Below are 17,103 nucleotides of genomic sequence, written 5' to 3'. Positions count from 1 at the left end.
TGCCTCCTCACCCTCTGGACTTGTTGGTTCATCAGATGTTGAGGAGGCCGTCTAATGTTAGCTGTTGTATCCATTTAGTTGCATTAGCTGAGCTGAACTCTCCCCCCTTTGCATGCTGCGACAAATTAAAGGTTATTTTCAGCCACTTGAATAACGTTGGCCTGTCCACATATAATAGAATCCAGATGCCTCCCTGCCATACATGACGCTGCTGCAAAACCGCTTTAAGCCGGAGAGGAGGCTACAGAGATAGTGGGGGATAGCTGCAGAGATAGTGGGATTAAAGTAAAGGCTCTCTCCAGTCTCACTTAGCCTCTTTCTGTCTCAGTCGCTGTTCCCATTTTGAAATCTGGAAGGGAGCACTGGCTTCGCTCCCATTTTCTCTCCCCTCCACTAATAAACAAAGAATGGATTCCCTTATATAGGTCTAATGAGTACCCAAACGGGCAGGCAGCAGGCGACATCAGAAAATGCTCACACAAAATACTGTCCGAAAGATACCTGTGCGTCCCAAATGGCACTATTCCCTACATAGATATTTTTTGTTTACAAGCAAACATCACATTTGAGTGATGTGCACACATCTTCACACCAAAAAGCTCTAAAACAGGATAGCTAACGCTGATGTTGGGACCTTGACAAATGTAACAGTCTGAGTGATGACCATGAGAACACACAAGGCTGGTGGCTATTGCTAATTAGCTATGTTCAACAAGTATATTATTCTTCTGGCTTTATCTAGCTCTATTTGTGATATTTTACCTTGCTAGGTAATCAATACTCCGATGACATCTGTGATGTTGTAGACAAAAACCATCTAAATTAGGTTTTGTTAACTTGCACGAGCTGCATCTCAAGTTGGAGGATTCTATATTGACTCCTACGTAAACAAAGCCCTTTCTGGCGTGAACCCGCATGCTCTACTTTTCATGATACAGCTAGGAAATGGGTCTATCCTGCACTACTGTTGAGCAGGGCCCATGTACAGTGGTATATTAAAAGGGCACTTCAAGAGCTATTTTCTGGTCACAGTGGATGCATTTACTGTTGTTGCATAGGGCAGTCACAGTGTCAGATAGCTCATGTATGAAAGGACTTGAGAAGCAAAGCCGCACTAAACATTTCAACACAAGAATGTGTCAAATGGGGCCATTGAAAAAAAGTTTGTCTTGGAACATCGTGATGCAGAAACCCGAAGGCACTTTAGGCCTAGTCATTAGAGCCAAGCAGAAATAATATATTTGTTACAGTCACAAGTCAAGATCAAAATGAAACAAAAGAAAATAAGAAAAGTAGAAGGGGCTTCCATTTCTAACTAGATTATACATCAGAAAACATGGGCAAAATCTTGCCCAACCAAACTCAAATTATTGGTAGGTTTATCAATGGACATTCCATTCTCTGTTCAGTGTTTTTTAAATCATTTTCTAAGACGCCACGCGGCCCTCTTTGAAAAAGAAATTCCATTTTAAAGACACCAACATGAAAATGTGTCAATACTATTCCCAGGACAGGAAAAGGTAACAGTAATACTTGTTAACGGTATGTTTCCAGGACTTCAAACATTGACACTTGTCCGAAAAGTGCAAATTCCTGCACCATAGGATGAATACACCATCTACTCAGGTTTCCAGAGGCTGACTGGGGCTGTACGGTGACAGTCAAAAAACGACCAACTATATAACTGGCCCCTGACCGCTCCACATATAGCTTGAAACACTTTGGCATTAAGGGCAGGGTGAAGGGGAGCAAGTGTCTATAAGAAAGGGAAAGTACAGCATCTTCAGAAAGTATTCACACCCCTTTACTTTTTCCACATTTTGCTGTGTTCCAAAGTGGGATTAAATGTTTGTTATATTTTGTCAATGTTCTACACAAAATACTTCTTGCATCAAAATACTAATTAATAAAAACAAAGAATGTATCTTGGTTAGATAAATATTAAACCCATGTTAGAATCACCTTTGGCAACGATTACAGCTGTGAGTCTTTCTGGGTAAGTCTAAGAGCTTTGCACACCTGGATCGTACAATATTGCACATTCATTTTACAATACTTCAAGTTCTGGCAAGTTGGTTTTTGATCATTGCTTGACAGCCATTTAAGTCTTGCCATAGATTTAAGCCGATTTAAGTCAAAACTGTAACTACGCTACTCAGGAAAATTCTATGTGTTTTAGGGTATTGTCCTGCTGAAACTGTGAATTTGTCTCCGAGTATCTTTTGGAAAGCAGACAACCAGGATTTTGACTGTGCTTTGCTTTATTCTGTTTATTTTGATCCTATAAAAACCTCCCTAGTCCTTGTCGATGACAAGCATGCCCATAACATGAAGCAGCCATCACTATGCTTGAAAATATGGAGAGTGGTACTCAGTAATGTGCTGTATTGGATTTGCACCAAACATAAAGCTTTGCATTCAGGACTTCAGAGTTAATTTCTTTGCCAAATTTTTTGCAGTTTTACTTTAGTGCCTTATTGCAAACAGGATGCATTTTTTGGAATATTTGTATTCTGTACAGGCTTCTTTCTTTTCACGCTCTGTCAATTGGGTTACTATTGTGGAGTAACTACAATGTTGTTGATTCATCCTCAGTTTTCTCCCATCACAGCCATTAAACTCTGTTTTAAAGTCACCATTGGCCTAATGGTGAAATCCCTGAGCGGTTTCCTTCCTCTCTGGCAACTGAGTTAGGAAGGACGCCTGTATCTTTGTAGTGACTAGGTGTATTGATACACCATCCAAAGTGTAATTAATAACTTCAGCATGCTCAAAGGGATATTTAATGTCTGCTTTTTTTAATCTACCAATAGGTGCCCTTCTTTGCGAGGCATTGGACAACCTCCCTGGTGTTTGAGGATGAATCTGTGTTCGAAATTCACAGCTTGACTGAGGGACCTTACAGATAATTGCATGTGTGGGATACAGAGATGAGGTAGTCATTCAAAAATAATGTTGAAAACTATTATTGAACACAGTGAGTGCATGCAACTTAAGTGACTTGTCAAGCACATTTTTATTCGTGAACTTACTTAGGCTTGTCATAACAAAGGGGTTGAATACTTGATACATTTTAGCTTTGTATTTTTAATTCATTTGTTAAAATTGAAAAACAATTCCACTTTGACATTACGGGGTATTGGGTGTAGGCCAGTGACAAAAAAATCTCAATTGAATCTGTTTTAAAATTCAGGCTGTAACACAATTTGGGGGGAGGAGGGGGGGGGGCATCAAGGGGTGTGAATACTTTCTGAAGGCACAGTACAAACATTCAACATAATAGGCACTATTTATCCGACACACAGGGTTAGGCTAAGTAACCTCTGGTTGTGATTCAACAAACACAGTCCTCTGAACAGAACGAGGTGGATAATTGCTAATTTAATTATTTATTTGGGAGAATCGGTGATTCTGTGCAGTCCGACTGCAATGTACGTAGTCAATCTCAAACATGCACATACTGTCCTCTGTCTCTAGCCTCTCAGGATGAGTAACCAACCAGCCTGTGGAGTGGGTGGAACAACTTGAAACCATGAACCTCCCTCAACTACCAAGGCAGGCAGGAAGGCTATAGCTGGTAAACATTTGCAGCAAGAAGAGAATCTATCCTTATAGGAAAACCAAAAATAGAAGCCCTTGCCGAAGCCAGGCTTGGGAAGAGGCAGAGCAGGGGGGTGGGTTCCACCCACATGATCTCAACAATACAACCAGGGCCAGACACACTTTCTGGGGTATTCCAACCAGGAATGACATTTTCAGCATGGTTACCACCTCAACGGAGTCAGAACAGGAATACATTTCTGATGAGTGATATGAATGGTAGAATTGTGTCAACAAATAATACACAATCATCAGAAGTCCATTTGTTTATGAGCATTTGGGGATAAACAAGGTGACTTAGCAATAATTGGTTTGGACAACCAACTGTTGAGGGAATGTCCAATGTGTAGCAAAGCTAGTAGCAATACCAGAACGAAAGCACACCCAAAAGCACTTCAACCCAGCTTGAACAACAACGAGAATCAGGTGCTGAACTAAAGTTTTGTTTACCCCACGACACTTCAACATCCAGGAACATAAAGGAGCAATATTATTTTGGGCTATAAGACTGTTCCACTCACATCAGCCAGGTTTGACTTTCTCTCATGAAAAAGGAACATTTCATATTTTTACAAAAAGTAGTTCCACTGTCAGTTTGTATCAGTCTTGCAGATCAGAACAACTCAACCAGACAAAGTTTGAAACCTGTTCACTCAGATTGGATAGAGGCTACTCAAAGGGCTCGCTAAACTGATATTGAATTCTGGATTGCTCCCGGGACTAAATAAGGTCACAAGGATCAAGGTCAAACAGGTAGACTACACAGTGTGTCAGGCAGTGACATGGCCAATCATCGCAGCATCTGAGCTCATAGCAGTGTGTCACTATCATGGCTGCGTTTACAGAGGCAAGCCCAATTCTGATCTTTTGCCCAATTATTAGCAAAAGATCTGATTGGTCAAAAGACCAATTATTGGAAAAAGATCAGAATAGGTTTGCCTGTGTAAACACAGCCTAAGTAATCAGAGTTTTACACACCTTAGGCAAGTAGCCACACAATCACACATTGCAATGCTGTGGTCATTTACAGTTAGGAGACAACACGGTGTGTCAGGTAAGGACATGGCTAATCATCAAAGACTACGAGCTAATAGTCTGTGTGTGGTTTTACATATGATAGCCAAGCAGTCATTGCAATCCAATGCTGTGGTCATTTACTGTTAGCAGACACCTGATTACAGATCAGACATTTCTGTCCCGGTGACTAAGAGACATGAGCCCCGGCCCCCCGAGGGGCCTGGTGACCATGCCAACCATGGAGATCTGCCAATACCAAAGTCTAGCAATAGCAGAGGCTCTCAGCTGCAACCTCAAACAGATTTCAGAGCAGATCTGCTTTCAGCTGCGGTGATCCAGTATGACAGTTAGTTCCCCTAGCACTGGCCTGGGCCAAAGGAGGGTGGGTTCAGGGGTTGTCTCCCAAATGGCACCCTATTCCCTAAATAGTGCATTACTTTTGACCAGGGCTCTTTAGGGAATGCAGCCAGTGACATGACACCTTGAATTTGGCCCAAAGGCCAGTAAAGTGCACCTTCTTAAGGACACCTAATAATGTGTAATGGGAAAGTATGATTTTGCCATATAAACATGTTCAGTACAAGCTGGAGTTCCGTGGTATGTGGTTCTCACTTCACAGGCTCTGTCCCTTTCATTAAATAGAAACAATAAACTAAAAACTTGTCGGTTGTTAAATTACAATTTTATAATGTAAACTTAAGTTTTCAGAACCCCCAATCGCTTTCAATTACGGAATGCAGTTCATTTGAAATTCATTTTTTAATGGTAACGCATCACTGTTGGATGAAAGGACTAAATATTTAAATTAACAACTATTTCAATTAATCATGGAGAAAAGCCAAACCACATCCAAGGCAATTAAAGCAATATAGTGAACAGTGTAAGTGGATAATTATCTGATTCTAGCACAGAAGCTAATGTAACAGGTTGCCAACAGTTCCTAGAAGATACTACAGTAGTTAAAGAGATTGAATGGGATGTTAAGCACTTACAAATGGGTAACATATTGTACGAATTGGAATGAGATCTTTTTTTGTGGGATGTAACATAACATATTATACGAAATGGATGACTCGTTTTGGCTCGTTATCACAATTTTTACAACTACTGACTGAAATTATACAAAACCTTTATAAAATACATCTTTAAGCACCAGTTAAATCTAGAACCAGTCATAATTCAAGTCATTTTGGTCTAGCAGAAGGAGGAACAGCAACACCATATAAGATATGAGAAACAGTTGCTGAGTTAGTAACATCTCTTTAGGCTATGGGCCTACGTTTGGAGTGCTCCATGGGTCTGGATATGAATCTGTAACGTTGCTTTTTGCAAAGCTTCAGACTTTAATTTTCACAAAGACACCATAGGCTACAGCCAAATGAAAGATTTTATCAGAACAGACCGCATTTTTAAAACATAATTCTCACAAATGATCCTTGCCGTTTGAACTAATGCAGCTTGTCCTGTCAGTTTACACAGGCTACAGATGAAGGGTCATTGTCTCACATGACATAACAGTGAGGACTCTCCTGCATGGCAAACACCACAGGCCAGAGAAGCTGTATTCAAGAGTCAATTCCAGAGAAATAGCATCACTGAATCATCTTAAAAAAGGAACAGTCTTGGATCTGTTCAATGGTCATTTCAGTTCTATTTAGTCCTACTCATTGACTGCATTTAGAACTCCATCTATGAATCTGAGCGGGGTTACATTTCCGCAGCCCCATCCTTCCGCCGTATACCAAAACAAATGGCCGGGCTGCAGCTGCTTTCTCTAATCTCAGAATGTAGCTTTAAGCCTGGCATCTCTTTTCAATTATAGGACTTCTTGCATCAGAACTGCTAAGAATGATCAGCCCTCACAACAAGCATGGACTACCCTTGTGTAATGTCCAGTACTTAAACAAACAATTTACAAAGGCCAACCAATCAGAAATAGCTTTGAGACATGCCTGGCAAGCAGCCATATTTGATTTGCAATGCAATCAGGAAGGCCTTCACATTACAACTCAAATGCATGGAGGCGGATGAGTGGAAGTGGAAGGGACACAGTATGGGAAATGTTGACTGGAATATGAATACCCAATTTCAACCTCCAACCTTTTGGATCCTGTGCATGTCAGAGGTGTAGTATTTTATCAGTTGCTGTTGGCAGGACCGTAGTCCAGCGAGCTGCAGCTGTGATACTTGAATGCCGTGTGTTGCCTGTTGCTAATTATAACTGAACATGAGAATGTGACAGGGTGGGAGAGCACAGGAGTGCACCCACTGAACCGTGGGTTTGGGTCACATGCTCTTAACTGTCTGGGTCCAAACTAAGGCAAGTTACAGTTCTCTACACTTCTCCCAGAGTGTGCATTAGCACACTTTCTCAGATGGATTTTACAATGGTGGAAACGAAAGGTGATTAAACCAATCCCATGCTTTTTAATCAATACACTTCTGGAAAAGGGTGGAGAATCAGATTGTGTCCTAACTAAGCGTTAAGCACAGGCAGGCACAGAAAAGCCCTGGTCTTCAAAGTTCAAAAGGAATCCTGCCGTAGTATTGGAATCTCATCATTTGGCTCTTTTGTATAAGGTTACACATAGCTGGGCTGGGTCACACTGAGGTGTGAAATTAAGATATATTGTTGTTAATGTGACCGAACACAGCCCTGGGGCTGCATTCCGGAACGTGGCTGCTACTACAGACTGCATTCATATAGTTGCTTACCTTTCATACTCACACCTAAAATGGTTCTTAAGAGTATTATAGAGGTTAACTCACCTTTATACCCAAGTATGTTACCCAGTGGAGTGATACAAAACGCATTAATCAAGAGACTGGCTACAACAATAAGTGATCAAATTAAATGATGTAGTGGAATAAAATCAATAGGGGACTAAGGATACACAGCAGTTATCGTTAGGAATAGTTCTCTGCCCCAACCACTTCCTCTGCTCTGCAGTCTGCACACATCAACCAAGCCCACAGAGAGCTACTTATCTTCCCCTGCGTCTCATCTCTATCCCAGTAGGCCTGGGCCTCACCTCTCCCCTCAGAACGAAGGCACCTGACTGCTGGCCTTGGCAGCAAAGCCCCCTCCTCTCCCCTGGTCCTCCAGACCACCAAGTTGACATTGCACATCCTGCTGTCATTATGCTGGCTGTCGACAAACTGGTTGACTCCCAAATAGCACTCCATTCCCTACAAAGCTCATCAAATGTAGTGCACTATATAAGGAATAGGGTGCTATTTGGGACTTAGGGCAGCCTCCAGCCCTGCTCATTACTTCCTCTCCCTGGGTTGTGATGACAGGCAGCAGAGGACACTCTGAACACAACACAGGCTGGATCAATAAATTAGCCATCACACTCGTGATGATCTCCTCCACAACCGGACGCTATTGGCCTTAGAGGTCTTTATAAGCCATAAACACATTGGCCTGTGGCTTTGAGAGGCTCTTATTATCGCCTATAGTTGGAATGTGGCACTATCAGGTTTAGTACGTAAAATACAGAACAATGCATGAACCAGCGGTCAGCACCATGTGGGAAATGGCATGGATGCCATTTGACAGAATGTAGCTCAAACTGCTAATAATGTAATGGATGAATACACACGTTTGGAATAGAAGTTAATGCTGGTGATGACTGACCTGCAGTGCATACTAAGCATCAATAAGAACGGTTCAATAGTTCTTATGGAGGAATATTTTACAAATGGTCAAGTGGAAAATTAACCAGGGTTGCGTTCAATAAGACAAAACGGTGGGCAACAGCTGAATTCAACGGAAACAGTACTGAACGACCAGTTGAAAATCATTGTGATTATAGTGCTATACGAGTTGTGATTTCAGATGGTCACACCCATATTGATCAGGCCACACATCAAATCTGAGCAAACATACCTCAGACTGTTGATGAACGGTACGCTATGTTTTAGGGAAACGTGTCGTTCAGTACAAACCGTCACACAACCTAGCAAACGTTGATGCGACCTGAACGCTCCCCATGTGTATTAAAATACTTCATTGCTTTTCTATGACAGAGTGGAAGACTAATCCTCTGGGAAAAGCCATGCAGCCCCTCCATCGGTTTCAACAACTAGACCAGGGCCCAGTTTCCAAAAAGCATCGTAAGGCTAAGTTAATCATTAAAACCACTGAGCTCAATGGTTCTAACGATGAACATAGCCTTACGATGCTTTTGGGAAACCGAGCCCAGAGCTGTTAAATTCCGGTCCTGGAGAGCCCAAACGCTACTGCTTTTAGTTTCTACCTGGCAGTTAATTGTACTTTCCTGGTGTCCTCAGTCTTATTAGAATAAAAGCATGAAAACTAGAAGTGTTTTGGCCCAACAGGATTGGCATTGAACAGCCCTGAACTAGATGAAGAGAAGGGAAGGTGCCAACCCCATGTAGAGTGACATTACCTTACCCTGGCCGATCAATAGGATCAATGACTCATTTCACAGACATAACAAACCAATCCCGGTATGGTCGGTGTCCCAACAGAGCTATCGGTCAGTCTTCTCAGACATTATGTACCCAGAACATCCTCACTAGAAGGCCATATCTTTTTACTGGCACGCCAAGGACTAAACCAGGGAGTTTTCCGAACCAAGTACTTTTTGTCCATAAAACTACCCCAAAAAAACCTAGCTTGCTCAGCAAACATTTCAAACATCCCCCTTTTTCTGCTTACCAGCTGAAACCAACAGGTCTACCTCTCTCCAAGATTGGTATAGGCTAAATGACAAGTCTGCCCAGCTTTACTAGTGGTCCTTTACAAACAGCAATAAAATAAGAACGTATCAACACTGTACATGCAGTCATTTGAATAATCATTCACCACATTAAAAAAATAAGGAACATTATTTTGTACTATTCTCAAAAGGATCGAATTTTAGTTATACCAAGCAATGGTATGCGATATTGTGCCAAATGAATGGTCAATTGATGATATTCTGCATTTAATAGGCTACATGATCACAGTGGTACGTCAATGCAAGTCAAGGGGTGTGGCACTACCATGCGCTGCAAGAAGGCACACAACATCTTTAAATCACAAAGTAAATAGAGTCATTCGTGGATACTCCACAGCCAACAATTATCCGGACCGTTGCATATTCCTGGTTACATTGTTGCGGTTATTATGACGAGCGACACCTTGATATATTGTAGCGACCAGCACCCACGCTGGTGCAAAGCTCACGGACGTGGAAAACTGCTGCTGAAATACTGGACGAGTGTGGTTGGATTTAAAATTCATTCGCGTGCTTATTCGGCCAGATTCACTATGCAATGAGTGCCTCTGATATAAGGAAACAGCTTGGCACACTGTGTTTCATATAAAACATATCAAAGCATAGATACTTTAATGGCGTATCATGTATAAACGGAGATAATGCAACATTTTAAAAGGTGTCTCTAGTCTAGTGGTACTCACTTATGGTAGCGGCTATCGGGTTATAATATGGCGGTTTCAAATCGTCCCCCTCCATGCAGTTACAATTTAATTGCCATGACCCCTACGCATGCACAGCCTATATTTCTAACAAGAATGTAGGCTATTTGTTACATTGGATATACTCAGTAATGTTGATTACGTTTACAAACGGTGTTATTATAAAGGGCTCAATTCGGCACTCTCATTTCACAAACAGAGCGACCCCCAAAACACATGGACTTCGACTCCTGCTTCTCTTCTCACCAAATGCAATATATGTGGTCATTTAGCCGAAAGGGTACATTTGGGTCTAAACTACTTAATTTCCTGTAGTAGTATGAAAACGCAATGACGTTCATGTGAAATTCCTCAACAGCCAACATCCTCTGCAGCCTAATCTCACACCATGAAATGTGATTTTGACCATAAATTCAGGAAAAGTAGGGGACACGCTCACGAATTGAATTAAGACACTGTATGCACAGCAGTTCAGAGTTTACATCTCAGTAAAAACTATGCAGTAAGGATAACTCTGAAACAAGACATACAATCCCATTCATTCGATAGTCAAGCAAGGTTTCTACATCGCCTTGCTCGCTGTTTTGCAACGCACTCCCATCAAATCCCTAATTAAATCAAGCATGGACCGAGAATGTCTCATTTCGACGTCTATTCAAGAAGCGGACTGGACATACATAATAAGCCGGCAGAAAATGCTATCCTACCTGCTAATGTTCTACTGCTTCATTGCCTGCAATCAGCCCTTCAGATGCACATATAACCAGAAGTCCTGCTCTATTGAGTAAAAAACCCTCCTCGCTGAGGAAATCTCAAAGTGGCCAAATAATGAACAGTAGTGGTGGTTGGTGTTGAGGGGAGGTAGCGGGGTGTTGGGGAGAGCGCTGGGAGAGCGGAAACACGTCATAAAAGAGGGACCTTAAGGGGCTTTGTAGTCACTTCTGCATTGTAGACAATTATGTCCGTAGCTGTGTTCCATCTACTGTTGTAAAAAGCGCTTTGAAGTCCATTAGAGGATAGGGTCTGAGAGAGACGTCGCCATGGTACCACAAGCAGGAGCATAATAGTGAAACATAATAGAAGTATATCAGGGCCCAGTTTCTAATAGCGATGGAATTTAGGCTTACGACTGTTTTAACCATGCATCTTTCCTATAATGGCCCGAATATGTAACATGCGTTTCCCAACACCACATAGACTTACCACATCATTGCGCACATGTTAGGCTACACGTCATTAAATATATTGAGACAAATTACAGACAGTAGCCTACAAGTAGCAAAATATAACTCAATTGATTGAGCTTGAAATGTACAGCACTAGTCAAAAGTTTGGATACACTTACTCATTCAAGGGTTTTTCTTCTACATTGTAGAATAACAGTGAAGACATCAAAACTATGAAAAAACACACATGATGACAACTTTGCACACTCTTTGCATTCTCTCAACCAGCTTTATGAGGTAGTCACCTAGAATGCATTTCTACTAACAGGTGTGCCTTGTTAAAAGTTAATGTGTGAAATGTATTTTTATTTTTATTTGAAGCATCATTTTATACGTCCCCCCCAGTCTACTATAGAGGAGGAACGCTGTGTAGCCAAACTTGGCCCTTGTTTTCAGGGCAGAGTGTAGTAGAGGAAAGAACTTGGCACTCGCTGTCAGGGCAGATGAATTTGAAATGAAGACAAACCCGTAAGCTGGTGTTAACCCACAGAGTGAGCTGCAGACAGAAGTATAAGGACAACATTATTCCAGGGATTCTGGTGTGAACACCCTGGAACACCTACACTCAGTTCAGACCGCCTGTTGCTAATCTTTACCCTTAGTTCTCACGTTAAGCTTTGCTTTGTCCAAATGTTTTATTTTATTTACTATACTAAATGATCTTTCAGTATAACGAAGTGCCTTGATAAGCACATTGTAATTACTAATCGAGTACAAGACTGACCCTAATATAGTAATAAAATAATGTGTTGAACAAAGATATGCAACAATTTCAATGATTTTACTGAGTTACAGTTTAAATAAAGTCAATTTAAATAAATAAATTAGCCCATAATCTATGTATTTCACATGACTGGGCAGGGGCGCACAGGCCCAACCACCCACTGGGGAGCCAGGACCAGCCAATCAGAATGCGTTTTTCCCCACAAAAGGGCTTTATTACAGACAGAAATACCCCTGTTTCACCAGCTGTCCGGGTGGCTGGTCTCAGACGATCCCGCAGATGAAGCTGGATGTGGAGGTCCTGGGCTGGTGTGATTACATGTGTTCTACGGTTGTGAGGCCGGTTGGACGTACAGCCAAATTCTCTAAAATTACGTTGGAGGTGGCTTATGGTAAAGAAATTAACATTCAACTTTCTGGCAACAGCTCTGGTGGACATTCCTGCAGTCAGCATGCCAATTGCATGCTCCCTCAACACTTCTGGCATTGTGTTTTGTGAAAAAACAGCACATTTTAGAGTGGCCTTTTACTGTCCCCAGCAAACAGATTTGTGCAAACAATTTGAGAGAAATACGCTTTTTGTGTATATGGAACATTTCATTTCAGATCATGAAACATGGGACAAACACTTTACATGTTGCATTTATATTTTTGTTCAGTGTAGTACTCGTAAAAAGCTCAAGTCTCACTCAGTCTGGATGTGTACAGCACAAGGATGTATACAGGTATATGTTTATGGTACAGCAACCTAGTGACGTTATATTTGGTGCAATTAAAGCAAACTCAATAAGTGAGAAAATATAGAGGCATATTTAGAAACCAGATTTCACAGAGATTCATTTTCACTCCGACACATTTTCATGTTCAAACATCTTGCTTCCTCTAAAACAAGTAACCGCAAGCATCAATGGGATAGACTTCAAGGCTAGGGCCTGAATCCAACTTGACTGTAGATTCATGGAAATTTCTACATATGGAGGTTTTAATGTCATGCTTCTGTATTACACACAAAAGCAGAAACAGAGTGAAGACCACTTTCCAAAACGTAATTTGCTAATGTGGGTCTACCTGTGGTTAGTGAGAAGAGATTAGCACCGTTGTCTCAGTGGCACCCTACCAGATACATGAAGGGTTATATGAGTTACTCTTTCTTTTAAGGAAATTATTTTCATTTCTGGAAGGAAAAGTAAAATCGGTATTCCATACTTCTTTAACCTATGTTTTACCAAAACAAGTTAGTATGGCTGAGTTAAATTCCATAAAAGAAGGGCTTGCCGCATGTGGATGAGCATTAAAATAAGGCTATATTCGGCCATAGCCCTTCTCTGGTTATTGTATGACTGCTGTATGACAGGTCAAATAAATTAAATACTGCCACCCCGTGATTACCCGGGAGAAGTGCAAACATGTGCCGCACACCTGCTGCTTGTAAGAGGGCATGATTTTTGTACATTACCAAAGACACTTCCTCTTTGGAATGACATGCGGTAACCATCTGGGTTAAAAAGAGAAGTCAGATCATAGTTCCAGTCTCAAACATGATATGGCATCTAAAAAGGTCAAATTGAAAGACGATCATGCCTGTGTTGGAGACAAAGGATTCAGTCTCACACAGCTGGTTTGGGCTATGATGGATACAATCATTTTAATGAACAAATTAATCAAACAAGTTAGTTCTGCTTTGGTAATATCCTTATTTGTGGCAGACCCACTAGTAGAGCAACCCCCCTTCTTCCTCCTCCTCTTCGGCTGCTTTGGGCTCAGGCTTCCTGATGGAGGACTCCATCCCAGGCAGACTTGTCCTCCTCCGGGCAGCCGTCTCAATCTTCTGCACCAGCTCCACGTCCCAGGGGTGGGTGACGAAGCTGAGCACCTCCCCATCCTCCATACTCCCTACCCGGCCCACCCGCCCTGCCCGGTGGATGTAGTCCGTGTGGGATTCTGGGAAGTCGTAATTGACCACCAGACAGACCCTCTGGGTGTCCAGTCCTCGGGAAGCGATGTCGGTACAGATCAGCACGTCCACCTATAGGGATAGAATGTGAAACGTAGCCTATAACATGTCTCTGTTATTAATACCATGTTAGCTATGTATTTTGTTATGATCTGTGGTCAATGTGTTATTGTTACTGGGTGTCTTTTTAAAGTGTTTCTTTATTGTGTGACATGGAGCTTGTCACACAATATGGACATGGATATTGTCACATGGAGTTTGATAAGGAATTTGAAACTGCATAGGCAGACAAAGCATTTTCTCGTCTCATATCACCTGTCCCTTCTGGAAGGAGTGGAAGATTCCAGCCCGGAGGGAGGCAGGCATCTCCCCCTGCAGTCGGACGTGTCTCAGCCCCATGTCCTCCATGGAGTAGCCCAGCCAGTTGACTGTAGAAGCCCGGTTACAGAACACCAACACCCCAGCCTTGTCCTGCTCTGCTGCCTTCAGCGCCTGGTGGAGCTCCAGAAGCTTGTCAGCTCCCCTCACCTGAACATGGAATAATATAGATTTGTTATATATAGTATACTATAAATTATATTCTATCGTTTATACTTTACTAATTAAATTAGTAAATTAGTAAAGTATAAATTACTAATATAATTCATAGTATTCTGTCAAACTATTTTATTTTTAAAGTTAAATCATAGGATTTGCTATGATGAATCGCGATTAATCGCAAATTCAGAATTTGCTCAATTTGAGCTGTAATAGATTTTTAGACAAAAAGCATTATGGAATATTGACGTCTTGATTTTGTCCAATGTAACGGTAAGCAAAATCTGATAAATTGATGAACTCTTTCTTTAACCTCAATGTCAACTTGATTTGACATCACAATGTTGTTTTTAGCTGTAGAGATGTATTTTTAATGCCTTCAGACATGTGAATAATCACAATTTTAAAAAAGTGTGCACTAAAATGACAAAAAGTTAACACCAGTTAACTGATCAACTTTTGACAGCTCTATTATAAATACCTAAGTACTAGTACATGGTTTTTATATAGGCCCCATAGACACTTTACAATATTGAAGAACACCAAAGAAACAAAGCACTAATACCAAACCAATGAAAACATGAAAAAAAAAAGTGGGGAATACCTTCAGGAAGGTCTGTTTTACATGTGGCATGAGGAAGTGAAGATTCTTGCTCTTGATGGTCACCATGCTGCCCAGGTCCGTCACCTATAAGAACAAGTCAGTCTCATTTTAATGTGCATTTTTCCATGGGTCTCTGAGGGGTCGCAGGCCACGCAGGTCTGGGCCAGGATGCTCTCCAGCATGCCAGAGAAGCTGGGATCAAACATAGTGTCTGCCTCATCCACCACCATGAAGCTCAGCTCCCCCAGGTCTAGATAGCGTCTCCGCAGGGCCTTGATGAGGGCACCAGGTGTGGCCACCAACACATCCGGGGGACCCTTGGTGAAGGCCAGCTTGATGTTGCCCACACCTCTTCCACCTCCCACTGTCTTTACCATCAGCCTGAATGGGCCACACAGGCTCCTGGCCACAGCTGAGACCTGGTCAGCAAGTTCTCTAGAGGGGACAATGATAACAGAGCGAGTCCTGGGTGTGGTTTCTATAGACTCGGAATCTGCTGCTTTCTCAGCCTGTAGTTTGTGAATGACAGGCAACAGGTAGCTCAGGGTTTTGCCGCTGCCTGTCTCAGCTGCGCACAGGATGTTATAGCCTTTCAGGAGCTTGGGGATGGTTTGTAGTTGAACGGTTGTAGGGCGAGTTATGTTGTCCTTGCCCAAAGCCTCCACTAAGTCCGGGCAGAGGTGAAGGTTGTGAAATGTAATAGGTTTACTCTTCTCTTTGAGTTTGTCACCCTCCTCATCCTGGATTTCAGTGACAACGGGTGGAGTACGCTGAGTGTTGTTAACCGTGAAGTAGTCACCAAATGATTTGTTGTGTTTCCATCCTTTGGAGGAGAGATGGTGCTGCTCAAATTTCCCAAGTGTGTAGCCTGCGGACTGATTCAGTTCTGGGTTCTTGCTTTTGATTAGGTGCTTGCCAGCCTTGATGGTGTTGACTTTGTTCTTGCCTCTCACTTGCTTCACATTTTCTACCTGCTCCTGCATGTGTCTGGGAATGCGAATGACCACAGGCTGCGCTGTGGTTGAAATGGGATGGACACCACAGGCTGAACTGATTGTACCATGAATACATGCTAGTGCTCTGAAATGACCCGAGGACGGGTAGTTGTGTTTTGATATCAACGTAAACAACACTGAGTAGCCGACCTTCACAGACTGCATTCGGATGGTAAGTTAGCTAGGAGGAATCAGCTGGTGCACGTCTTCACCAACAAATAGACAATATCGTTTCTGTTGTATTTCATTATAGTGTATAATTTATCAAATGCTTCCGTTTTTACTGGACTGTATTTTCCGTTCAATTTCAAACATTTAATTGCCCATGCGTCGGTGGCGAATAATGATGACGTCGATCTGTCGCAAGAGATGACGCCTTCCTTATAGAATAGAACGGGTTGCCCAGATAGAAATCTAATATATGGTAATGAAACAGCAGGGAGCAGGTATCGAACCCTCGACCTTCTAGCCCAGGGTCGTTACAATATATAATGGACATTTCAACAACAACAAAAAATGCTCTCCAGTTGTTGTTTTTATGACATTTTGCTGTTTAGAAAGATAGATGTAATGTACATTATGGAACGTTTTTAATAGTATGTGTCGCTACCGGTGTGGTACTCGAATGGAACAGGGTCAAATTTGTGGGCCAACTTCCATCCACAGTGGGATCAGTCTTATATTTCTGTGCTGTGTTAATGAATTATTGTACTTGAGTACAACTTGAGTTTGGCTGTGTGGATTGGAGACAGACAGCCACGTCATTATTGTGTTTCAATACTGGGTTAATTGTTCAATTCAATCATGCATGTATCTGTCTTAAGACCATTTTGATATTGATCCTTACTAGTATAGTGTGTAGGTATGTGTGGTAGACTAGTTTGATGAGCTTCTATCTGTGCTCTGCCATGATGATACATGTACTAAATCATTATTGTAGACTATTGTATGGAAGAGCCACTGACAACCTGTGGACCTTTTTTGGTATTCTAAATCCC

The 17,103-nt window shown here is 41.9% G+C and overlaps 2 protein-coding genes across 2 annotated transcripts in view; both read right to left on the bottom strand.

Annotated features, from left to right (window-relative positions):
* Window positions 1–10,947, bottom strand: part of LOC109883809 (talin-2) — a 104,092-nt gene extending 93,145 nt beyond the window's left edge. The window contains exon 1 of the mRNA XM_031815035.1: window positions 10,774–10,947. The gene's annotated coding sequence lies outside the window, so the exon portion shown is untranslated. The remainder of the gene's footprint in view (window positions 1–10,773) is intronic.
* Window positions 10,948–12,631: 1,684 nt separating this feature from the next.
* LOC109887164 (probable ATP-dependent RNA helicase DDX28) lies at window positions 12,632–16,428 on the bottom strand. The gene is given in 4 exon segments (XM_020478638.2): window positions 12,632–14,041; window positions 14,285–14,497; window positions 15,111–15,214; window positions 15,217–16,428. Coding segments are annotated over 4 exon segments (1,686 nt in total). The 5' UTR covers window positions 16,271–16,428; the 3' UTR covers window positions 12,632–13,726.
* Between the last annotated feature and the right edge of the window lie 675 nt (window positions 16,429–17,103).

The sequence above is a fragment of the Oncorhynchus kisutch genome, linkage group LG3, assembly GCF_002021735.2.
Source record: "Oncorhynchus kisutch isolate 150728-3 linkage group LG3, Okis_V2, whole genome shotgun sequence".
Classification (NCBI taxonomy): Eukaryota; Metazoa; Chordata; class Actinopteri; order Salmoniformes; family Salmonidae; genus Oncorhynchus; species Oncorhynchus kisutch.
The sequence above is the reverse complement of the archived record's forward strand: the minus strand, read 5'-3'. Positions and strand labels throughout refer to the sequence as shown.